This window comes from Camelus ferus, chromosome 1 (genome assembly GCF_009834535.1).
Source record: "Camelus ferus isolate YT-003-E chromosome 1, BCGSAC_Cfer_1.0, whole genome shotgun sequence".
Taxonomy (NCBI): Eukaryota; Metazoa; Chordata; class Mammalia; order Artiodactyla; family Camelidae; genus Camelus; species Camelus ferus.
The window spans coordinates 42,525,293-42,543,773 of record NC_045696.1 but is presented as its reverse complement, the minus strand read 5'-3'; the positions used below and the strand labels follow the sequence as shown (position 1 = coordinate 42,543,773).

Sequence of the window (18,481 nt, the reverse complement as noted above, 5' to 3'; positions counted from 1 at the left end):
ATCACGTGAACCAATTCCTTAAAATAAATCTCTGTATATACATACATCCTATTAGTTCTTTTTCTCTGGAGAACCAGGGCTAATACACCAGCTAACCCTGGTGTTTGCTTCATTTACAACCCAAGTATATTTTTTTCTAAATTACAAATTTGGATTGTTTTGTATTAAATGTCTCCCCACTTATAAATAATTGAGGAATCTTACTTGCAAAAGCAATTGATCTATGGTCAGCTTGCTATTTTTCTTATAAATATAAAATGAAAGCAAATGTTTGCTAGCCTCATAGCCCCCGCTGTCAGGATAGAAGCCTCCCCATCCTGGGACAATTCTCTCCTGCCAGGTCCTCTGAGATGTCTTCACTCTATGCCTCATGAGTGTTCACAAACAAGTATCTCCCACCTACTTGTTCTCCTGTTTTTTTCTCACTTCAAGAAGTTCACTGCCTCACATTTTCCACAGCTGACAAGAATGTTGAGAGGAGGATGGAGAACTATCTTAAAAACAAAACAACAACAACAACAACAACAAAAAAAAAAAAACAAGAAAAGGCCACTGTTTTAAAGATATTCATTTACAATTATTTTATTAAACAATCATTGTTTACATGTCATCAGACCTTACCCCTGAAGTGTAAAAAAAAAAAAAAAAAAAACAGTTTGAGGTATTAAAACTGAAGGAACATTTGCACATATTTTGTAAGGTTTTTTTTCACACTATAATAATTGTGTAATAATTTCACACTATAACTCAGTACAACCTATAACTGCAGGTCTGTAAGAACAAAGCTATATAAAGCAAACCTGGCTTGTCTCACTAGAGCTGTGGATCTCCCATTTATGATGAAAGGGTAGCAAAAAATATATGAGATTTAAGTTGCTTGCAAAATGATACGTCCATTATTTAGTTTTATAAAATGGTGTATAGAATTTAACAGGTTAACAGCTGAAACAGTAATTATCCCCAAAGCACAAAAATCAAACTGACAAACCAGTTTCAGTGATATAGTGTCCTATTCACAGGATTTAATCCTCGGATCAATGGCAATTCACTTAAAGTATCTGAAATAGATTTACCAGGATATTTCAATACTATCCATGTATACAGAGGGTCACATAAGTGGCATGGTCCATTTTTTTTTTTCTGTAGGATTTTCCCCTTTAAATTAGTAAATAAATTTGCTAACACAGATAAAGTTCAGAATGGTCACTTCAAAGTTATTTTTAAGTAACATGAGGAAGAGGAGATTCGCTTTTTAAGTGTTAGACCTTGTTACATTGAAGAAATTAACTGGAGACTTTCCAGATGCCATTTCCCTTTGGCTGTGTCTACACCTTGAAAGAAGAAGTTGAGGCAATTATACAGCTGATTATTGCAATACAAATATTTTCTTCTGAACTAGTCGGGCAAATTGGAGAAAAGGTGTTTTTTGATTTGACGATTGATTTAATTATTAACTTCAGAGCATAGGCACTTCATTTGAAACAAATCTAAAATTGCATAGTGATCTGCATGTAGTTCAGTAAATTAATTAAGTCCTGAACAATGGGTCACAAATGTTAAACGGAAATTCATCTCTACAGCAATGTTTATGTGAAAAATGGCACTTTTAGTAGCTGTGCATCCCGGGTTCTGGTGTTTGTCACTGAATCCTTTTATGTGTTCAGTTGCGCAAAGGCTAGATTGAACAAAGGAAAGATTGTTTCTTGGTAAGAATATAGGCTTAAAACTTGGCTTTTGAAACTTTTTGAAAAACAGATAAAGGATAAAATGCTTTTCGCAGTTTACTGCTAGAGGAAAATACTGTTTATTCCATGGCAATCATGACACCTTCAAGAAGACACCTTAAAAGGTAGGCTTCCTCCAGACCGTATGTCTTACCTGCATCAGAAATTTGTAAGAAAGGGAATCTTTTTTTTTGTAGAGATGCGAACAAAGCTCTGCAAAGCACATTTAACCTGTTTCCTTTTGTTCTAGGAGAAAAACAGAAAAAAAAAAAAAGAAAAAAGGAACCTAGGTTGTTAAAAATGCAAACAGGAACGCCGTGCTTGTGTGTGGGGCCAACGGCCTCTTCCCACGACTGCTGTCTGCTTTCCCAGGTAACGGTTACTGAATTAAGAATCGTCTTGGCAGTTGCTGCACTGCCAGGAGCGCAGCTGCAATGGCAGCTGGTGTAGTTTACCCGGGAGCAGAGTGAACGTGTGCTGATGTTCCACTTGAACCAGAAGGAGAAAATGGATCATAGCCATTTGGAGCAAATGAATAATGATCTAGGGTCACTTAGTATCCTTTGGAAGTTCACGACTATTTTTACTGTTTGCCACACAAATGGATGCTTCCCCCAGGTTAAGATACATTTTAAGAGGTTTCTTTTCTTCTTCTTCTTCTTTTTTTAAAGGAATGTCTTCAGACATGGAAATCAGCCAAAAACATAGGAGGTCATAGAATGAGAAATTAAATCTCGGGTGTCTAAATTGGCCATTCCAATTAAAACATATCCCCAAGCTGCAATTATCTGGAAAAAAACAAAAAGCAACTTTCATTTCAGGACCACAAATGTAAATCTAAATGCCATCACAACAGGTTTTAATGCTTAGGGATAAAATGCAACAAATTCTTTTTTTTTCTATGCCTATCTTTTATCTATAAAACCACTAATCAAAAGAAAATTGAAATAAAGTGAAATAATGACTAAGAACTAAGTCCTGAATGGTGTTTGCTTATTGTCAGTATACCCACTGGTGCCATACAAATAGGGCTGACCACAAACATAAGTGACAAGAGCAATATTATCACAATTCTCTCACTAACGTCATGCTGACAAGCTACACTGTGAAATCTCTCAAACCTACAAATACCAAATGCTGGCTGGCATTCAATTCAGATAGAACACTGACTGCAGTTACACACGATACAGCCAGTGACGCCTCCCGAGAGCCTGTTACAGTCAGTCAAAGACTGGGTTTCGTATGCCATTCAGCACCAAGCTGGTGGGTGCCTTCCTGTGTAGAAGGGCCAGTGAGCACAGGAGAAGGGTAAAGCTCGTGACTCCTAGAACGACCATCCCTGATATCAGTGCACTGGTGACGGCGTTCAGCTGGAAAGGAGGTTCGTTTGGAGAACCTGCAAGTAATAATCACACACAGTGGAAGGTCCAATATCAGATTGATCTCATCTTATTCCAACTTACATCTGCAAAGCATCTTTCATCAGTATGTTGCAGAATAACAGCATGAGACTGGATTGTGCTATAGTTTATTTGATTATAATTCAGTTCAATGCCAAAGGATTGTATATATTAGAGGCCTGGTATTCCCTGGGCAGACAAAAAAAATCATCTATAAAGTGCTATAAAAATTGACCAACAGGTTGCATATGAGCTCAGAAATCCTCAGTAAACTGTGATTTACAATATAACAAACTTGTAAAATCAGGGCTCATTACATGTTGTTGACTACAGCTTTGTAACTGATCACCAAAAAATACTTAACATTTTTTTTAAATTATACTTTCATTTTCAATATATGTTAGTTATCTTACCAAGCTGTGAATTGTTGGTTGGAGTCTCATCTGGAGGGGGAAAAAAGGAAAAGAAAAGCATTGTGACTCCAAATATTTACCTACGTTTGTTATAATTCTGTAATTACTCTTTATCTAGATGTCCCCTCACCTTCACGTACAAGCTTCCTGGGGAAAATAATAATGAAAATCCCCCTAAACCATCTGCTTTCCCATTTCCTGTTTCATATGTCTGAGATTTTATCATCTGTCCGTTCCCCCAAGCCCATGCCCTGCCGCTGCCCTGGGCACACAAATATAATCACAAAATGCGCTGTGCTGTATTCTTTCCTGCCGACTTTGCTTCATCATTCTCTCTCCAGTCATGTTAGTGGGGGCAGGAACTGTGAACAGCTATTACATTTTTTAGAGCCCTATAACCTGTCATTTGTTATTCTGCTACAGAGAAATATTCATTATTTAGTGCCACTCTATTTTAAGTATTGTCAATTTGCCCATCATAATCTGCAAAAACATCATTTTAAGTTCCAAGAGGATAAATTCACACTTAATGACTAAATGAAAGGAAAACATGACTCCTGAGATTGAATTGTGGTTTTATTTGCATCTGTTAAAGACTGAAGCTGTTGATTTTTCACTTTTCCCTGGCAAACGTAATAGACGCAACGAACACATTCACTTGGTTTCCCAATTTTTGTTACCCATTTTGTAATCATACAGCAATCAACCCTTGAGATTGTACAAAGAGTAGGTTTTATATTTGCGTTTAAAAACATGGGTGTATATGTGTCTGTGTTTGTTATTTGAACCATAAAATGTGTGCAGTTGACTGATTCTAGAGTATAAATATTATTACAATTAATGTGTGTAATGCCATACTGTTTACAAAGTCCTATCTCATATGTTATCACATTTAATTCTCATAACTGCCATATGGTTTAGCTATTACTGCTACCCCCATTTTGCAGATGGAGAAATCTCCATCTGTCACAGCCACCATGACAAAGCAAACATATGCTTAAATAAAAGCTCAGCTTCAGAGTCCTTTTTCTAAAATAATATAAACTATAAAAGTATGGGAAATATTTTTAGTGTAAGAGATGAATATCTCAAACTACATAACTTCAGGATTAGTATTTGAAACAACTGATGGGAGAAGCTGGTGAGATATTTATAAAACATCTGATGCCATTTCTTTTCAGACATGAGTCTTGGCAGAAATGACGGTTCTGCTGTTTGATCCTGAAGTACAAAGTCCAAAATACATAGAGCACTTATTCATAGGATTATTTAGAATGGTGCAGTACACTGCTGTAGGACAAAAAGAAAAAAAATACAAATTTTCATTATAGGGCATCCTTGAGAAAATCCTAACCTCCAACCAACATCACCCTATAAGGACAATTCTTTCTCATGTAAATAGATGGGATGCGCAACTGTGACTAATTCATCTAAAAGATCTGTGTGCCCCTTTCCCAAGACAAGGATGCCTCACTGGAACATGGAGGAGAATATATAATGCTCTAAAACTCCTTTTAAAAAGTTAGTCCTTGTTTAGAAATCACATTTATTTGCTTTAAAAAAGGTTTATGTTAAAGAATAGAAAGCTTCCTCTTATGTGTCCCAAATTAGGCAAAAGTTCTATAATGGATGCCCCCACCATTTTCTGCAATTTCAGGTTAATAAAAGAAGTCAGAATATCTCCTCCTTTCTTACATTACCACCAGCACTTCTGTAAGAAGACCATCCCAGGTGTCACCCACGAGGACTTGGCTGTGGACAAAATCTCCATGTGGGGACAAAATGCCAAGTGAGCCACACCCGCTCCAGGTTCCAGGGCTCTGACAAACTGAAAGCATCCTACCTTTGGCAGGTGGCTGAAATCAGCGTGTGTCATGTTTGGATATTGTTTGAAACTGTAGTTTGATAGTGAATAAGGGTAGCAAGAACAACTCTATCTGTTATCTGCTGCGTCTGGTATCCTGTAGTTTTAGGATCACTGCAATTAAAAGAAAATCAAAGTGCTGTCTAGAAAGGGGAGCTAGACATTTTCGAGGAGCTTTCTATCACCACACACTTCTGTTTTTCTCTCAGACCAAGCTAGTCTTATATACATATACACTGAAAGAAACCTCTGGAATTTAAACAGACTGGAATTCTAAATTTGGTGAGCTCTTCAACAAAACACATAGCTAGCCGAGGACCCACAGGAGGCAAGTGATAGCAGCAACACCATGGCAGTTTGAAAACCAAAAGTGGCAGATAAACTGCCATTCTCTGCTTTTCTCTCTTATAAGCAGCTGAAATAAATGGGAAAAGTGAACATCAGTGCAAAGATATATGCAGAATGAATATTTTTCCTTTCAGAGCACAAGAAAACTATTTTTTAAATCTTCAGTTAACTGTGCAGTAAAATGAACCACATATTTCAAGTTGAGAGCCTTGGAAACTTTTTACTCTCCACTGTGTTATGTCCGTTAATAGTCTATCTTCACCTTTGAATGCTGATCCCAGAGGGCAAAGATCGTGACCTATTCTCTACTGTATCTCTAGTTCCTAGCAAAGTGTCTGTCCCATGCAGGGGCTAAATAAACATGCTAGAATGAATTATTAGCTACCCATAAAACATGAGTTGGACAAGAGTAGAAATTTATGTTAAAAAAAATTAGGTACTACTGTTATCCAGTGACTGTACCTTTAAATTTCCAGAATTGTACCCAACGATAAGCATTTCCCTACCAAATAGTTTTAGCATTTCAGAGCTTAAAAAGAACACCTCATGAATTTTGAGGATTTTGAATTTTGAGGACGTGAATATTTTCCTAAATCAACTAACAAAAAAGATTAACAATGTTGGGGAGGAAAAAAAACAGCAAGTATTTGATTTCATTAAAACAAAGCAAAACAGAAGTTCTGAGGCTTAACAATTTATTAAAATTGACCTAAGCCAGACATCTAGTGGAAGGAGTGGTTCAATGAGCAAACAGCAAAAATTCTAAGTATCAGAGAGCTTTGAGAGAGCAAATTAAGCTTGAAATTGGACTTGTCTACGAAAATCGGCCTCAGGATCGGCAGAGATAAATTCTAGTGGAACTAAGGTAAAGGTAAAGTGAAGAAGGGAGCCCTGGTCATTAAGCTGGACATGAAGTTTGCATAGAACTTGCCTGTGGATGGATAGACCTTGATTCCTGAGTTATGTTTATATGGAATTTAAAATAAATGTTTTTGCATGGATTATTATAGTATTATAATGTAAATATTTTTACACATGGTCCTCTAGGTGGTGAGGCCACCATGATATCCAAAAATAAGGACCACCTTACTGCTATTTATGAACATTACCAGAAATAAACCCACAGAGAGTGAGAGGAGAATCAAGGGGAACTGGAAGGTTTAAACACGATTCTTCGGAGGCTTTGCTGGTGGAGAGACCAAGGTGACAGAGATAACCCTAGTGCATTGGGAAATAAATGTCATCTTCAAGGTGGAAACAGGTGGAAATTGGAAAGGAAGAAATCCAGGCAAGACATCAGAGGCATTGTTATCAAAGGCATTATTAGCTCTTTGAGTTTTGAGCATAGATATTTTGGATGACTAGACGTGCTGTGGGGGGTAACTTCGGATGGCTGGTTAGTTATGGTAGGATTAGAAACTTGTACTTGGCCATCTTTACTGGGATTTGGAGGTCTTAATAATTTTGAGTCAGTTATAAAATTATCATCACTAGCAAATTATTTACAATTTGTAATATTTAAATTTGATTTGGTTCAAGTAAGGAAGTTAATAAGGAGGAAAAGTCATCTACTCAACATGGAGAGTTGTCACTTTCAACATTGTTTTCTTACAGCAAACTGACCCCAGATATGCTCCACAGAAATATGGATTATTTTCTTTTATTGGGCCTACCCCAAAGTATTCCTAATTATTGGCAACAAGAGCTGAGTTTCCATGCAGTGTAATTCTATGAGCTATTTCTGACAGCTTGATGGAGATAAGAATTGAGCCTTTGACAAACCACACATCAATCATTTTCAAACCATTCAAAACATATCAGACCCTCAGGGAGCATGGGCTAAGTTTGAAATTTCATATTTAATAAACTTCTGCATTTTAAAGGGCCTATTTTTAAAATAATAATATGTCTGCACAAACAGTAATGAATGAATAATTAAAGCAATTGTTTGGATTTCAGGCCCAAGTGACTTTTTGCTTAATTACCCATTTCAGGTAAAACTTTCTTTTCATTGTGGGACAGGAGGTGTGGAAGAAAAGGTAAAGATAATCTAACTGAAACATAATGATAGTGGCTAATATAAAATAGAGAAAAAATTATTAGTGTATAATCCAAATCAGAATTCTGCTGTGTTTTTCAAGACAACTTTAGAACTATAGAGTTAGAAAGAGTATCAAAGGCTACTTTTATAAACCTTTATTTTTAAAACGAAGAAACTTTTGCCTAGAGAAGTGAACTCCCAAGTCCTACATCTTGTTAGGACAAAAGCTGGAACCGGAACCAGTTTTTCAGACTTCTGTATGTGTTGTTTATAAGGCATGTCTGTTTTATTCAGCTGATTCTGTATGTCTCTGGGTTTATGCTCATTAAGCAATATCCCATTTGGAGAGTGTGTGTGACAATGCATGCACAGATGTACACATGAGAATATATGTGTATGAACAGGTGTGTCCACTAGATTGATGAGCACAAATGAGCGCACTGGTGGGGATATTGCAAATGGTATCCAAACAGGCAATTTAAGGAGGTTTAATAGGACTACTTATAAAGATGGAGGGAATTCACAAGAGAGTCAAGTTATGGGTTCGGGGAAGGTTTCCAGAACTTTCAGTAGTAGTATGGGGAGACTTGTCTGGCAAGAGCTGCATGGACTTCACACTCATCCTCGGACAGCGCCACCTATTGGACAAGTGCAGCCAGAAACTATTCAGCCGGGGCAGCCAGGGGATGCTGTTCACATGGGCCAGGGAAGGGCAGAGTGGATCCGGATGGGAAAATATAACATGTCCAGTAGTGTATACATGTGTGCGTGCGTGTTTGTGTGTGCGTGCGTGTGTGTGTGTGTGTGTGTGTGTGTGTGTGTGTGTGTGAGTGTAAAGGGAAAAGTGATGAAGATAATATTGCCCGTCATGTGTAAGTTGAATAAACAGAAAACTATTGTGAAATTACAGTTGTCTAGCAGTTTATCTCACCTCACAGTTAATTAATACTCTTTAGGAACCACTTTGAGTTCTCCTTGGAAGACAACTAACAAGCCATGCTGGAACACTTTTACCACCAGGAAAGGAGCAGTACTCTTACCGCTCCGAGTAATGATGGGGCCGGCAGAGAGGACAGCGTTGCCGGAAGTACTCTGGGGGCTCCAAGTGGTCCTCCTCCCCGCATCTCGCCTTTCTCTGTGGCCACAAATCTAAGGAGTTAATGAAAATAAATGAAATTCCACACCAGCCCACAATTGTTTCTTTATGGCCATTTGGAATGCAGATTCTTTTGGAAGAGATACCAAATGTTTAATTTTATTCATTTACTTCTGTGCATTTATTTTAACTACTTTGCATATAACTGTTGCAGTGTTTCTTATCCTGGCTGGGGCCACATTTCTTATTTCTTCCTGTTGTAATTGTGCATTGCCTCATTAATTTACATGGCTCAATTGCCCTCCTGAAAAAGAGCTGTGTTTATCAAACTTTTCTACTTTTATTTCTCTCAAGCCTTTAATAAATCTTCCCCTGAAATGTTGGTCAGGACAGAGCCAAGGAAATGTGGACTCTCCATTTAACCCCGTGTGATATTTCTAGTTAGGACTAAAGCAATCAATGATTGTGAAGAAATGCGTGAATTTGAGTATAATTATAAACACATTAAGGCTATTTCAAATCAAAAAACATGACTGCATTTTTCTCAGGTGAGAATACTAATGGAACCTTCTAAGGGGCTTGTCAGAAATAGAATTTTTTTTCTTCACTAGTAAATGTATCTATATTTTAGTGGTGGCAGTACAGAGTCCAGATCCACACTTTTCACAGCTTTTAATTTTTAATCCGAGGGATTCCTAATCTAACTTTCCAGTGCTGGCCCTGCCCGCATCCCAGGTTTTCTCATCGTCCTCTGCTCCGCTCAGCACCCCTGCTCAAGGACTAGAAGCCCCTGGTTGCTCTTTGTCATGTGTCTGTGACTTTGAGCATCCTTTGGCATGGACTGTCTCTCACACTTGATTTTGCCCTTTGGGGTTCATCTGTTTTCAGAGTCACCACTTGAGTTGCATCCCTTCCACCACGCCTCCCAGCCTCTCCTGCTTCATTCTCTCTGACCATGGTGAATAGTGCCTCTTACCACAACCCACGTATACGTCTGCCTTTGCACCAAAACATTTTTGTCTTACTTTCTTCCATGACCATCTCATTCTCCTAAGGGATAAGCCAAGTGAATTCAGAACTCATGCACAGGTCTCTGTATTCCCAGGATAATGCCTAGCACAAAGTAGGCACTCAATAAATCTTTACTGGATGAATGAAAAAAAATCCTTCTTCAAGCACACTGCTGCGTACTCACTTTCTACGGAGAAATTAGTTCCTAACACTTGATAACCTTCCAGCTTGGATCAGTTCAACAGCTCAGAATAAAGTTGCTAAAAACATACTGGCATAAGGAAGGGGCAGTCATCAGCCCTGCAGAGCTTCGTCGCACAGTGCAGGAAGACGGTGGACATCTTCTGATTCTTGTGTTTCACGAACCGGAACACTTCAAAGGAAAAGCGGCCCCGTTGGCTTCTGCCATTTTCAATGACGGTGGTCTGAGGATCTTTGTCACAGCTATATTTTAGGGAATATGATAACAGGATATTACTGGGAAGTACCAACCCACCATGACTTGTAAGTTAATTCTGCAATACTAAGAGTACTCCATTACATTAAGAGTTAACAAAATTATGCCGTGTAACACATATTTAATAAGAGAATAAGCCAACTCGACAGATGTGACAAGGGTGACCTTGATCATAAAATTTAAACAGATCAGTTTCTGATTAAAGATTACTGTCAAATTTTAGAGGAATTATACTTTCACACAGTTCAAAAACTCAAACAGTATAAAATATATACAGTAAAAAGTCTTTCGCCTCATTTTGCCCTTGTGCATGCTATTCCACGTCCACATGCAAACCCAAGTGATCTCACACGTCACTGCATCTCCATAGGACATACGCAAATAGAAGCAGAAGTAATATTCTCAGTGTTCTCCCTTCTTGTGCTGACAAATGATAGCACACTGTATTTTTTTGTACCATGCCTTTTTAAATTTAGCAATCTAGCTTAGAGATTTTTCCTAATCAAAATTTAGAGAGCCTCCTTAGTTTTTTTTCCATAGTTGTATATTACTTCATCATGCACATGTGTCAGAATTTATTTGGCCAGGGTCTTATTTATGTATATTTGAATTGTTTTGACTCTTTTGTATTTTACAAAGTAGTAATGAATAGCCTTACAATACATCTATTTATCTGCAGGATCATTTAACAGATTTTGCCACATTGCCCTCTATAAAGATTGTTGCGTTTTGTACTCCCCAGTAACATATGAAAAAATCACTCTCTCTCTGAGTTACATCAACAAAGCGTATGCATAAAATTTTGAATTGTTCCCTATTTAATAGGAACAATAAAATATCACCATATAGTTTTAATTTGCCTTTTACTTAGTGTGAATGAATATGTGCATCCCTTCATGTTTATTAGAGCCATTTGTGTTTCTTTATCTGAAAATTGTTTCTTTGCCCCAATTTTTATTGTGTTCTTGGCCATTTCCTTCTGATTCCTGTAAATTTTTGTTTTTAGGAAATGTAGCTCCTTGTTTGTTATGTAAGTTGTAAATGGTTTTCCTCTGTTCGGCTTTGGACAGTCTTCACAGTGTGTGTGTCTGCACACAGAAATTTTATTTTTATTTAATTTATTTTTCAATATTTTATTTTATGGTTTCTAGCATGTGGGCTGAAGACGGTTTTCCTACTCCAATGTTCTAAAGCTACGTTGCAAGTTTTCTTCTACCACTTTTAAAAGTGTAGTTTTTACATTTAAATTAATAATCTATTTAAAGTTCATCATGGTATATTGAGTGAAGCACAGATTCTGTGCTATTTTTTCTTATAGTTATTTTACTGTCCAGCACTGTTTTAAAACATCTCTGTTAATGCCACTGATTTGTATGGTATCACACTCTATCATACGGTAAATTTCCACATTTTGAATCGGTTTCTCTCCTGTTCTAAATTTTTATCTATGTGTCTGTCCTCACATAGTACATGTCCCTTTAATAGCATTAGGGCTTCTATTACCTGTAATACCTGGTGGGGCCGTACCCTCCTCATTTCCATGTGGATCTCCCCCTTCCTTTGGTATTCTGTGGGTTTGTTGTTTAGCCCTTTTTTCTCGATTAAGTTAGCTTGTGCCCCTCTGTTCCTGCAGGTGTGCCTTCTTCCTGGGGCTTTCTGGGATCTGTGCCACGGGGGCCCCTCAGCATTCACTTTTCTTCCCTGTTCCTCCTGCCACCTCTTCCCACACTGCTTTCTGCAAGCTTTTCCCTGCACTGTTTTGTCTTGATCTTAACCACTTTTATCCACATTAACACATACTTTGGGATTTCTAGGTTTTCTGTTCCTCCTAGTTTCACTGCAAATGGTATTTGGACGACTTTTTTTAGTTACCCATTTCAGTCGCTATAATTTCCAAGAAGAAAACTGAAAGGAGGACTAAGCTGAAGCCATAGTCATACAGAAAGTCTGATGACCAGATTCCAGATTATCAATATGCAATCATTATAGAAATTCTGGAAAATAAGAGAAATGTCAGAGCAGAATGATCCACAGTTCCACTGTGCATGAATAACCCTGTGAACCTTTTGATGTGCTTCCTTACAGTCTTTTCCATCATGTAGTATATACACGAGGTCAACTGTACAAATAGCTGTATGTGCTAATTCTTCCCCTTCATATTTTAACCCATTTAAATTTTAAAGAACCACATATTTCTAAACATAGAAATATCAAGAAGACAGAAGGGGAAGAGATAAAATAGAACCATTTTTTTTTCTGTTTTATAAATAACTTTATGTGATTATAGTGCCTGTGTGAGCTCTCAACTTACTGGTTCTGCATAATTAAAATAGCCATTCCCTTACTGCTGAATATGCATTTGGTACCCATGTTTTACTATTTTAACTAGCACTGACTGACAAAAAATCATAAATATTTTAGAATATGCTTCCTAATTCATAAACATAGAATCAAAGAATATGAAGTCTTCTAAAGATTTTTAATATATACTGACATTTTTTCCCAAAAGTATTGCCCAAAATAAAACTTCCAGCAATAGGATATAAGGATGTCAGTTTGACCATACCCTATGAATATCATCTTAACCTTAACTAGCCAATAAAACTTATTCTTTTGGTTTCCCATTATATTACTCCCATCACAGTGTCAATAAGTAGCCGTGATCAGAGCCCACTGCATTTTATAAGCATGATTAGAAGCCATTGCTCGAATCTCAAGTCTGTTCCCCTGTCAGATAAAAATTCTGAAAGGGGACTGGGATGATTGAATGTTTTTATGATCAATGTCCCCTTTCCCCAAATGTAGATTACATTCACTCTGTCACTGTCTACTTGCAGAATGAACTTGAAGTTATTGGCTCTGATAAAAAAAAAGGAGTGGTAGGCTATATTACACTTTCATATTAAATACTGATAAATGAAGAAAAGCATCTTGGGGTCTAAATTATCTAGACCATTGGTTTAATTTTACTCTCCTTTTGACATACCATGAGACAGCCTAGTTTCAGATAAATAGTACCCTCTCTGCCTTTCTCTTATTGCCAATAATACCCTAATCATGCTTTTCCTAAGACAGTGAAATAGTCCCATGTCCTAAACATGAATAAAACATCTTTGATGGACCAAACTTACTTTCAACTCTCATTCAACAACAGCCATATCAGTATTTCATGTTGAAAACTGTTCTTCACTGTTATACTTACAACTTTATGAGGACTAAAAGTTCAAAATGTAAAACTTTAAGTTCAAAAACTATAAAAGTACTGTATAATTTGTTTGTCTGACTTAGCTTCTCTATTTCAGTTATCTACAACTGGGCCATTTCTATCAATATAAGACACAGGCACCCACCTAAGGAAGAGATCATATCGAATATCATCATTTGGGTTCCCTGATGGGGTCGTATAGCAATAATCCATTAAGACATTCCATCTGCAGAAAGAAATAAGAATAATCTAGTGTCAGAATCTCCTTTCTGGAGGTAGATATTGACAAACACGTTACTCCGTGGTAAATAGTTTTTATTAATTATTTGCAGAGACTTCTTGGTAATTAAAATGTTGTCCTAAACTCAAAGTGCTTAAAAGTCTGCAACAAATTGCCATCACACATCAAGAATCATATATATCCAAGAATAGAAATGCCATGAAGACAGAAAGAGAAAAGAGAAAATAGAACCAAATTTCTCGAGTAGAGTAATCTTCTCAGGCTGCAAAGTTTAAATAATAATAAATGAGAAGCCCAAAATAAACCAGTTACATGTTACAATTTTGTTTTAATTAGGGCAGGAATGGATCTTCAGCTTTTGGATTTCCTTTCAATTTTGATCACTTTGGATTCTCTAAGTATCATATGAAACTCAAATGGTTTTTGTTTCTTGCAAAGATATTTCTGGGGACTGTATTATGTAACTTTGGTTCAGATCCTTATGGGAAAAGTTCTTTTGTCTTTTAATAAATTTTTATTGGAGAGTAACATACACTTAGAAAAGTGTACAAATCATAAGTGTTCACAAAATAACTGCATCTGATTAATCATTTTTCAAATGAAAAAACAGAACATTCTAGTCTCCCAGAAGATTTCCCCATGCCCTCTTCCAGTCACTACCCCCCCCCCCCTTTATGGGAAGAATTGTACTTTTCCAATTAATGGCATAAAGTGTATGTCACCTCTTAATCTGTGTAATTTGTTATTTCGATTTATTTTCATTCCGAAATGGTGTGGTAATGACAATATTTTTTTAAATTAAAAACGAATGCTGCCAACTTTATGATTCATGGGGCTTTACACAGCCAAAATGTTTTAATCAACAAAAGATAAGGGTTTGAAAATACCTGCCATCCAGATTAGTAGCTTGTACAGCTGCAAATACTTTGGTTTTCAAAGGTAATCCTATACTCGGGATACTTAACTGCTCTCTGTAGGTTGAATCCTAATGATAAAAAATAAGCAATTAATCCACCATTGTCTTCCCTACAACAGCACATTTACTAAAATATATACATATATATATATATGTATATAGTGTCTTATAAAAAAGAGTTGGGGGAGGGTATAGCTCAAGTGGTAGAGCACCTGGTTAGCACGATTAAGGTCCTGCGCTCAATGCCCAGGACTTCCTCTAAGAATAAATAAGTAAACCTAATTAATTCCCCCTACCAGAAAGAGGGGGCAAACCAACATAAACCTACAGAACCATCTCCAAAAAGGACTTGGTTTATCCTCTAGTTTCTTGGCAGAACTGTTCCTAAACCACATCCAAGTGACAAATTCACTTCCATGCAAATTTTTTTTGTTTCCATAGTTTACCTCATATGATACTTAATGTTCAAGGTATTTAAGTTATATGCACTGGTTACTAGTGAGAGGTTAACATGCTTTTCTAATATTCAATTATCAATATTTAGTTTATTTAGATTAATATTCCATTTATTTAAATTATATTAGTGGCTAACTTTCAGTTTCTTTAAGTCATATCTACTTCAGTTAAAGCCCTTTGGCACTGAAGCTGTAGGTCTTTATATTCTTGATAATCTCTCATTGACCCGAAGTGACTTATCTGGCAATTTGGCAATATTTAACAGAAAGCCAAGAAAGAGACCAGTATGTTCTCTGAGTTGCCAAAATGCATGCCATAGATTCCTGCTCTACATTACATGGTGGGTACTTGTGTCTCGTGACTTCATTTCTACCTTTTGCCCGTATTTCAGACCAATTCTGGAAAGCTTGTTTAAATCACTCTCCAATCTGCTGTAGACTAAAGCTGCAGATTAAAATTGAGTAGTGATAATAAAGAAAAACAGAAAAAATGTAGAATAAAAACAAGTCTTCTAAAAAATCTAAGCTGTCAAATCATTTAGCATGGAGGCAAGTTGCTTCCCTCAAATTTAATAACTCTGAGGATATTGCTATTTTGTAGCACAGGGAAGTTTTTAATGTTCATTATGAAACCTCAAAGTCATCAAGCCAATGCAAAATACAGAGCATACTCTGTTTAAGAAGGCTAGGAAGAAAATAACAGATATTGAATTTCTTAAATTAAAACAATAATAGTTTGGATGCTTCACTTTTGAAAAAGTTGCATTTATGTGGAACACTTCATTCCCAAATAAAGCCAGATAAATGAGAGATTATATGCTGCACTTATTTTCTATATTTCTGTGATAGATGATAATAGTTATAATAGTTCCTCTAACCATTTCTGATAGGTGGTATTTTTATTTATCTTTCTGGCTTCCTTTTCCAACTTCTTTAAGTTATCCACACTTCATTAACTACACAGCTCTTTCATTTTGTGCTTGCATCAGTATTGTACAGAAGAATACTTGCTTTTTAACAAGTATCATACTACAAAGTCATTTGCAAATGATATGACTCAGCTATGGTTTAATCATAAATCAATTTTTTCTCCTAAAATTCTTCGAAAAGGTAATCTTCTGATTTCATTTTGTATAGTTGCCTTTACTCTTGTTAGCACAATATTGACCATAAAATCAATTATATTTATTTTAGATTTTTTCTTCAACTTTTAAAAAACATTCATAATTACCATAACTCAGTTTCAGATTTACTGTTTCTGTATCTGCTTAGAAGATAGTATTATTTGGGTGCAATTCAAATTAACAGTCATTCTCACTTTTAGTTTCCACAGAGGAAAAAACTGATCTGTTTATACTATGCAAAAATAAGATCACAGTTCAACTTGAAATAACCTGCATATATTGAAATCACATGGTCAATAAAAGTCATTGTATTTATAGGTAAAATTTTCCTTAGTACATTTACTGGATCCCCAAACACACAGAAATAAACAATTGCACTAAATTCAAACTGAGTACAGCTTTTCCTTTCCAAATAACTGACCACAGAATAAGACTAGTAGGTATGTAATAAACTTTTCATCATTCTTAAGGACTACAAATAAAAAACTGCATATGAAATAGAAAGATACGGCCCTTAATGGTTATAAAATAATATTTATTTTGAAATGCTACAATAAAATTACATTTGGGTAGCTAAATGTTACTGTTTCAAAGAAACAATAAATGTGGTTTTAGATCAATTAGCTACAGTATATCAGTTTTTTCAGCGTACATTACTAGATTTTTAATGCCCTATAAGATGGCAAAATACTACAATAGTGCCACATTAAGGAAAAAAGAACTAGTTTGAGGCAGTGAAACTCTTCTGTAACATGTAGTAATGATGGACGCATGTTATATACATTTGTCAAAGCCCACAGAATATACAACACGAAGCTTTAACCTAAATATAAACTATGGATTCTAGTTAATAATATATCAGTATTCGTTCATCAATTGTAACAAATATGCCACATGCCCTACAGTACAAGGTGTAAATAACAGAGGAAATTATGTGCAGGCACTGGAGGACTATAGGAAATTTCTGTACATGTAGATGAATTTTTCTGTAAATCTAAAACTAAATAATAAAAATCTAAAAAATAATTAATTTAAAAAAACTAGTTGGGGGAAGTGGTTGAATTTTATTAAATAACTGGTTAATAAATAACTTTTAAGTTATTAATTCAACCATTAGTAATACTTTCATTGCAAATTAGTTAAAAGTAAGAAGGATTTTGGTACTAGGTGTTTCATTTATAGTTTGATATCAAGCAATTATCTTTTTTACCATAGAATTAAAGTCTTAAGGTTATCATCAAATTGTAGGTTTCCATTTGGCTTTAAGATTCCAGAAATTCTTTGAAGGATCAGGTCTAGTTAGCAATAGGATTAACCATACCATTTCTAATGATAGAGAAAAGAGCTTAACAGCAAAGCTTTCTGCAAATCCACACTTCTTGATTTTATAATTTTCTAGTGAGAAAATAGTTTAATTTTATAGAAAACAGTGGTATCCGTAAATGTCATGGGGGTATATATTTTGCTGTTTTAAGATTGGGAATTCTCATTTTTGTTTCACTCAATTATAACAAATAATACTGAATCCAAACCAGTCACCACAATTCTACCTCAGGGAGCTCACACATATAAATCAACAGACAGAAACGTTCTAATTTTAAAATATTGCTCACAACAATAATAAATATCTGGTCATACTGGGAATGAATATTGGTGCATATCTGCTGAGTATCATAAAACCAAGTATCTTGGCAGCTTCTCCTTGCAGAAAAAAGTTCAGAAATGACAGAAAGGCAATCTTCATTCCAACACATTTTAATTTGTTGTTTAGAACTCTATGGTGTCAGACTACAAACTTATAAACATGATTTTTTTAAATGCCTTTGGAAAATGTCCTACTACAATATTTATAGCTCATTATATTCAAAGTATAAAGCACTGACTTATAAATCCGTTGCATGAATTATAACTCAGTGCCATGATGACATGAATAATAATGTAAAAATCAGATTCATAATTTACAAAAATGTTGGTTGATAGATTGAAAAATTGATATTTAAATCAGGCATTTAAAATGTATGAATAAAAATTTTTAATCAACATGAAAATATCATTTGGGGGATTAATGTTAGATTTATAAATAGAAATTCATGTATTTTTCACTTTTCACTGCCACTGTGGATATTTACATGACAAGTTTAGACAATACTATGGAGTCATCCCAAATTATTTCAGATGTGACAAAA

General features: G+C 35.6%; 1 protein-coding gene across 7 annotated transcripts in view; it reads right to left on the bottom strand.

Moving 5' to 3' along the window:
• Positions 1–564: 564 nt before the first annotated feature.
• Positions 565–18,481, bottom strand: part of ZPLD1 (zona pellucida like domain containing 1) — a 314,927-nt gene continuing 297,010 nt past the window's right edge. For all 7 annotated transcript variants that reach the window (XM_032478045.1, XM_032478056.1, XM_006188536.2 and 4 more), the window contains 6 exons: positions 14,688–14,785; positions 13,705–13,785; positions 10,170–10,341; positions 8,831–8,939; positions 3,538–3,567; positions 565–3,120 (listed from right to left, as the gene is read on the bottom strand). In XM_032478045.1, coding sequence (XP_032333936.1) covers positions 2,945–3,120; positions 3,538–3,567; positions 8,831–8,939; positions 10,170–10,341; positions 13,705–13,785; positions 14,688–14,785 — 666 coding nt within the window. In that variant the 3' untranslated portion in view covers positions 565–2,944. The remainder of the gene's footprint in view (positions 3,121–3,537; positions 3,568–8,830; positions 8,940–10,169; positions 10,342–13,704; positions 13,786–14,687; positions 14,786–18,481) is intronic.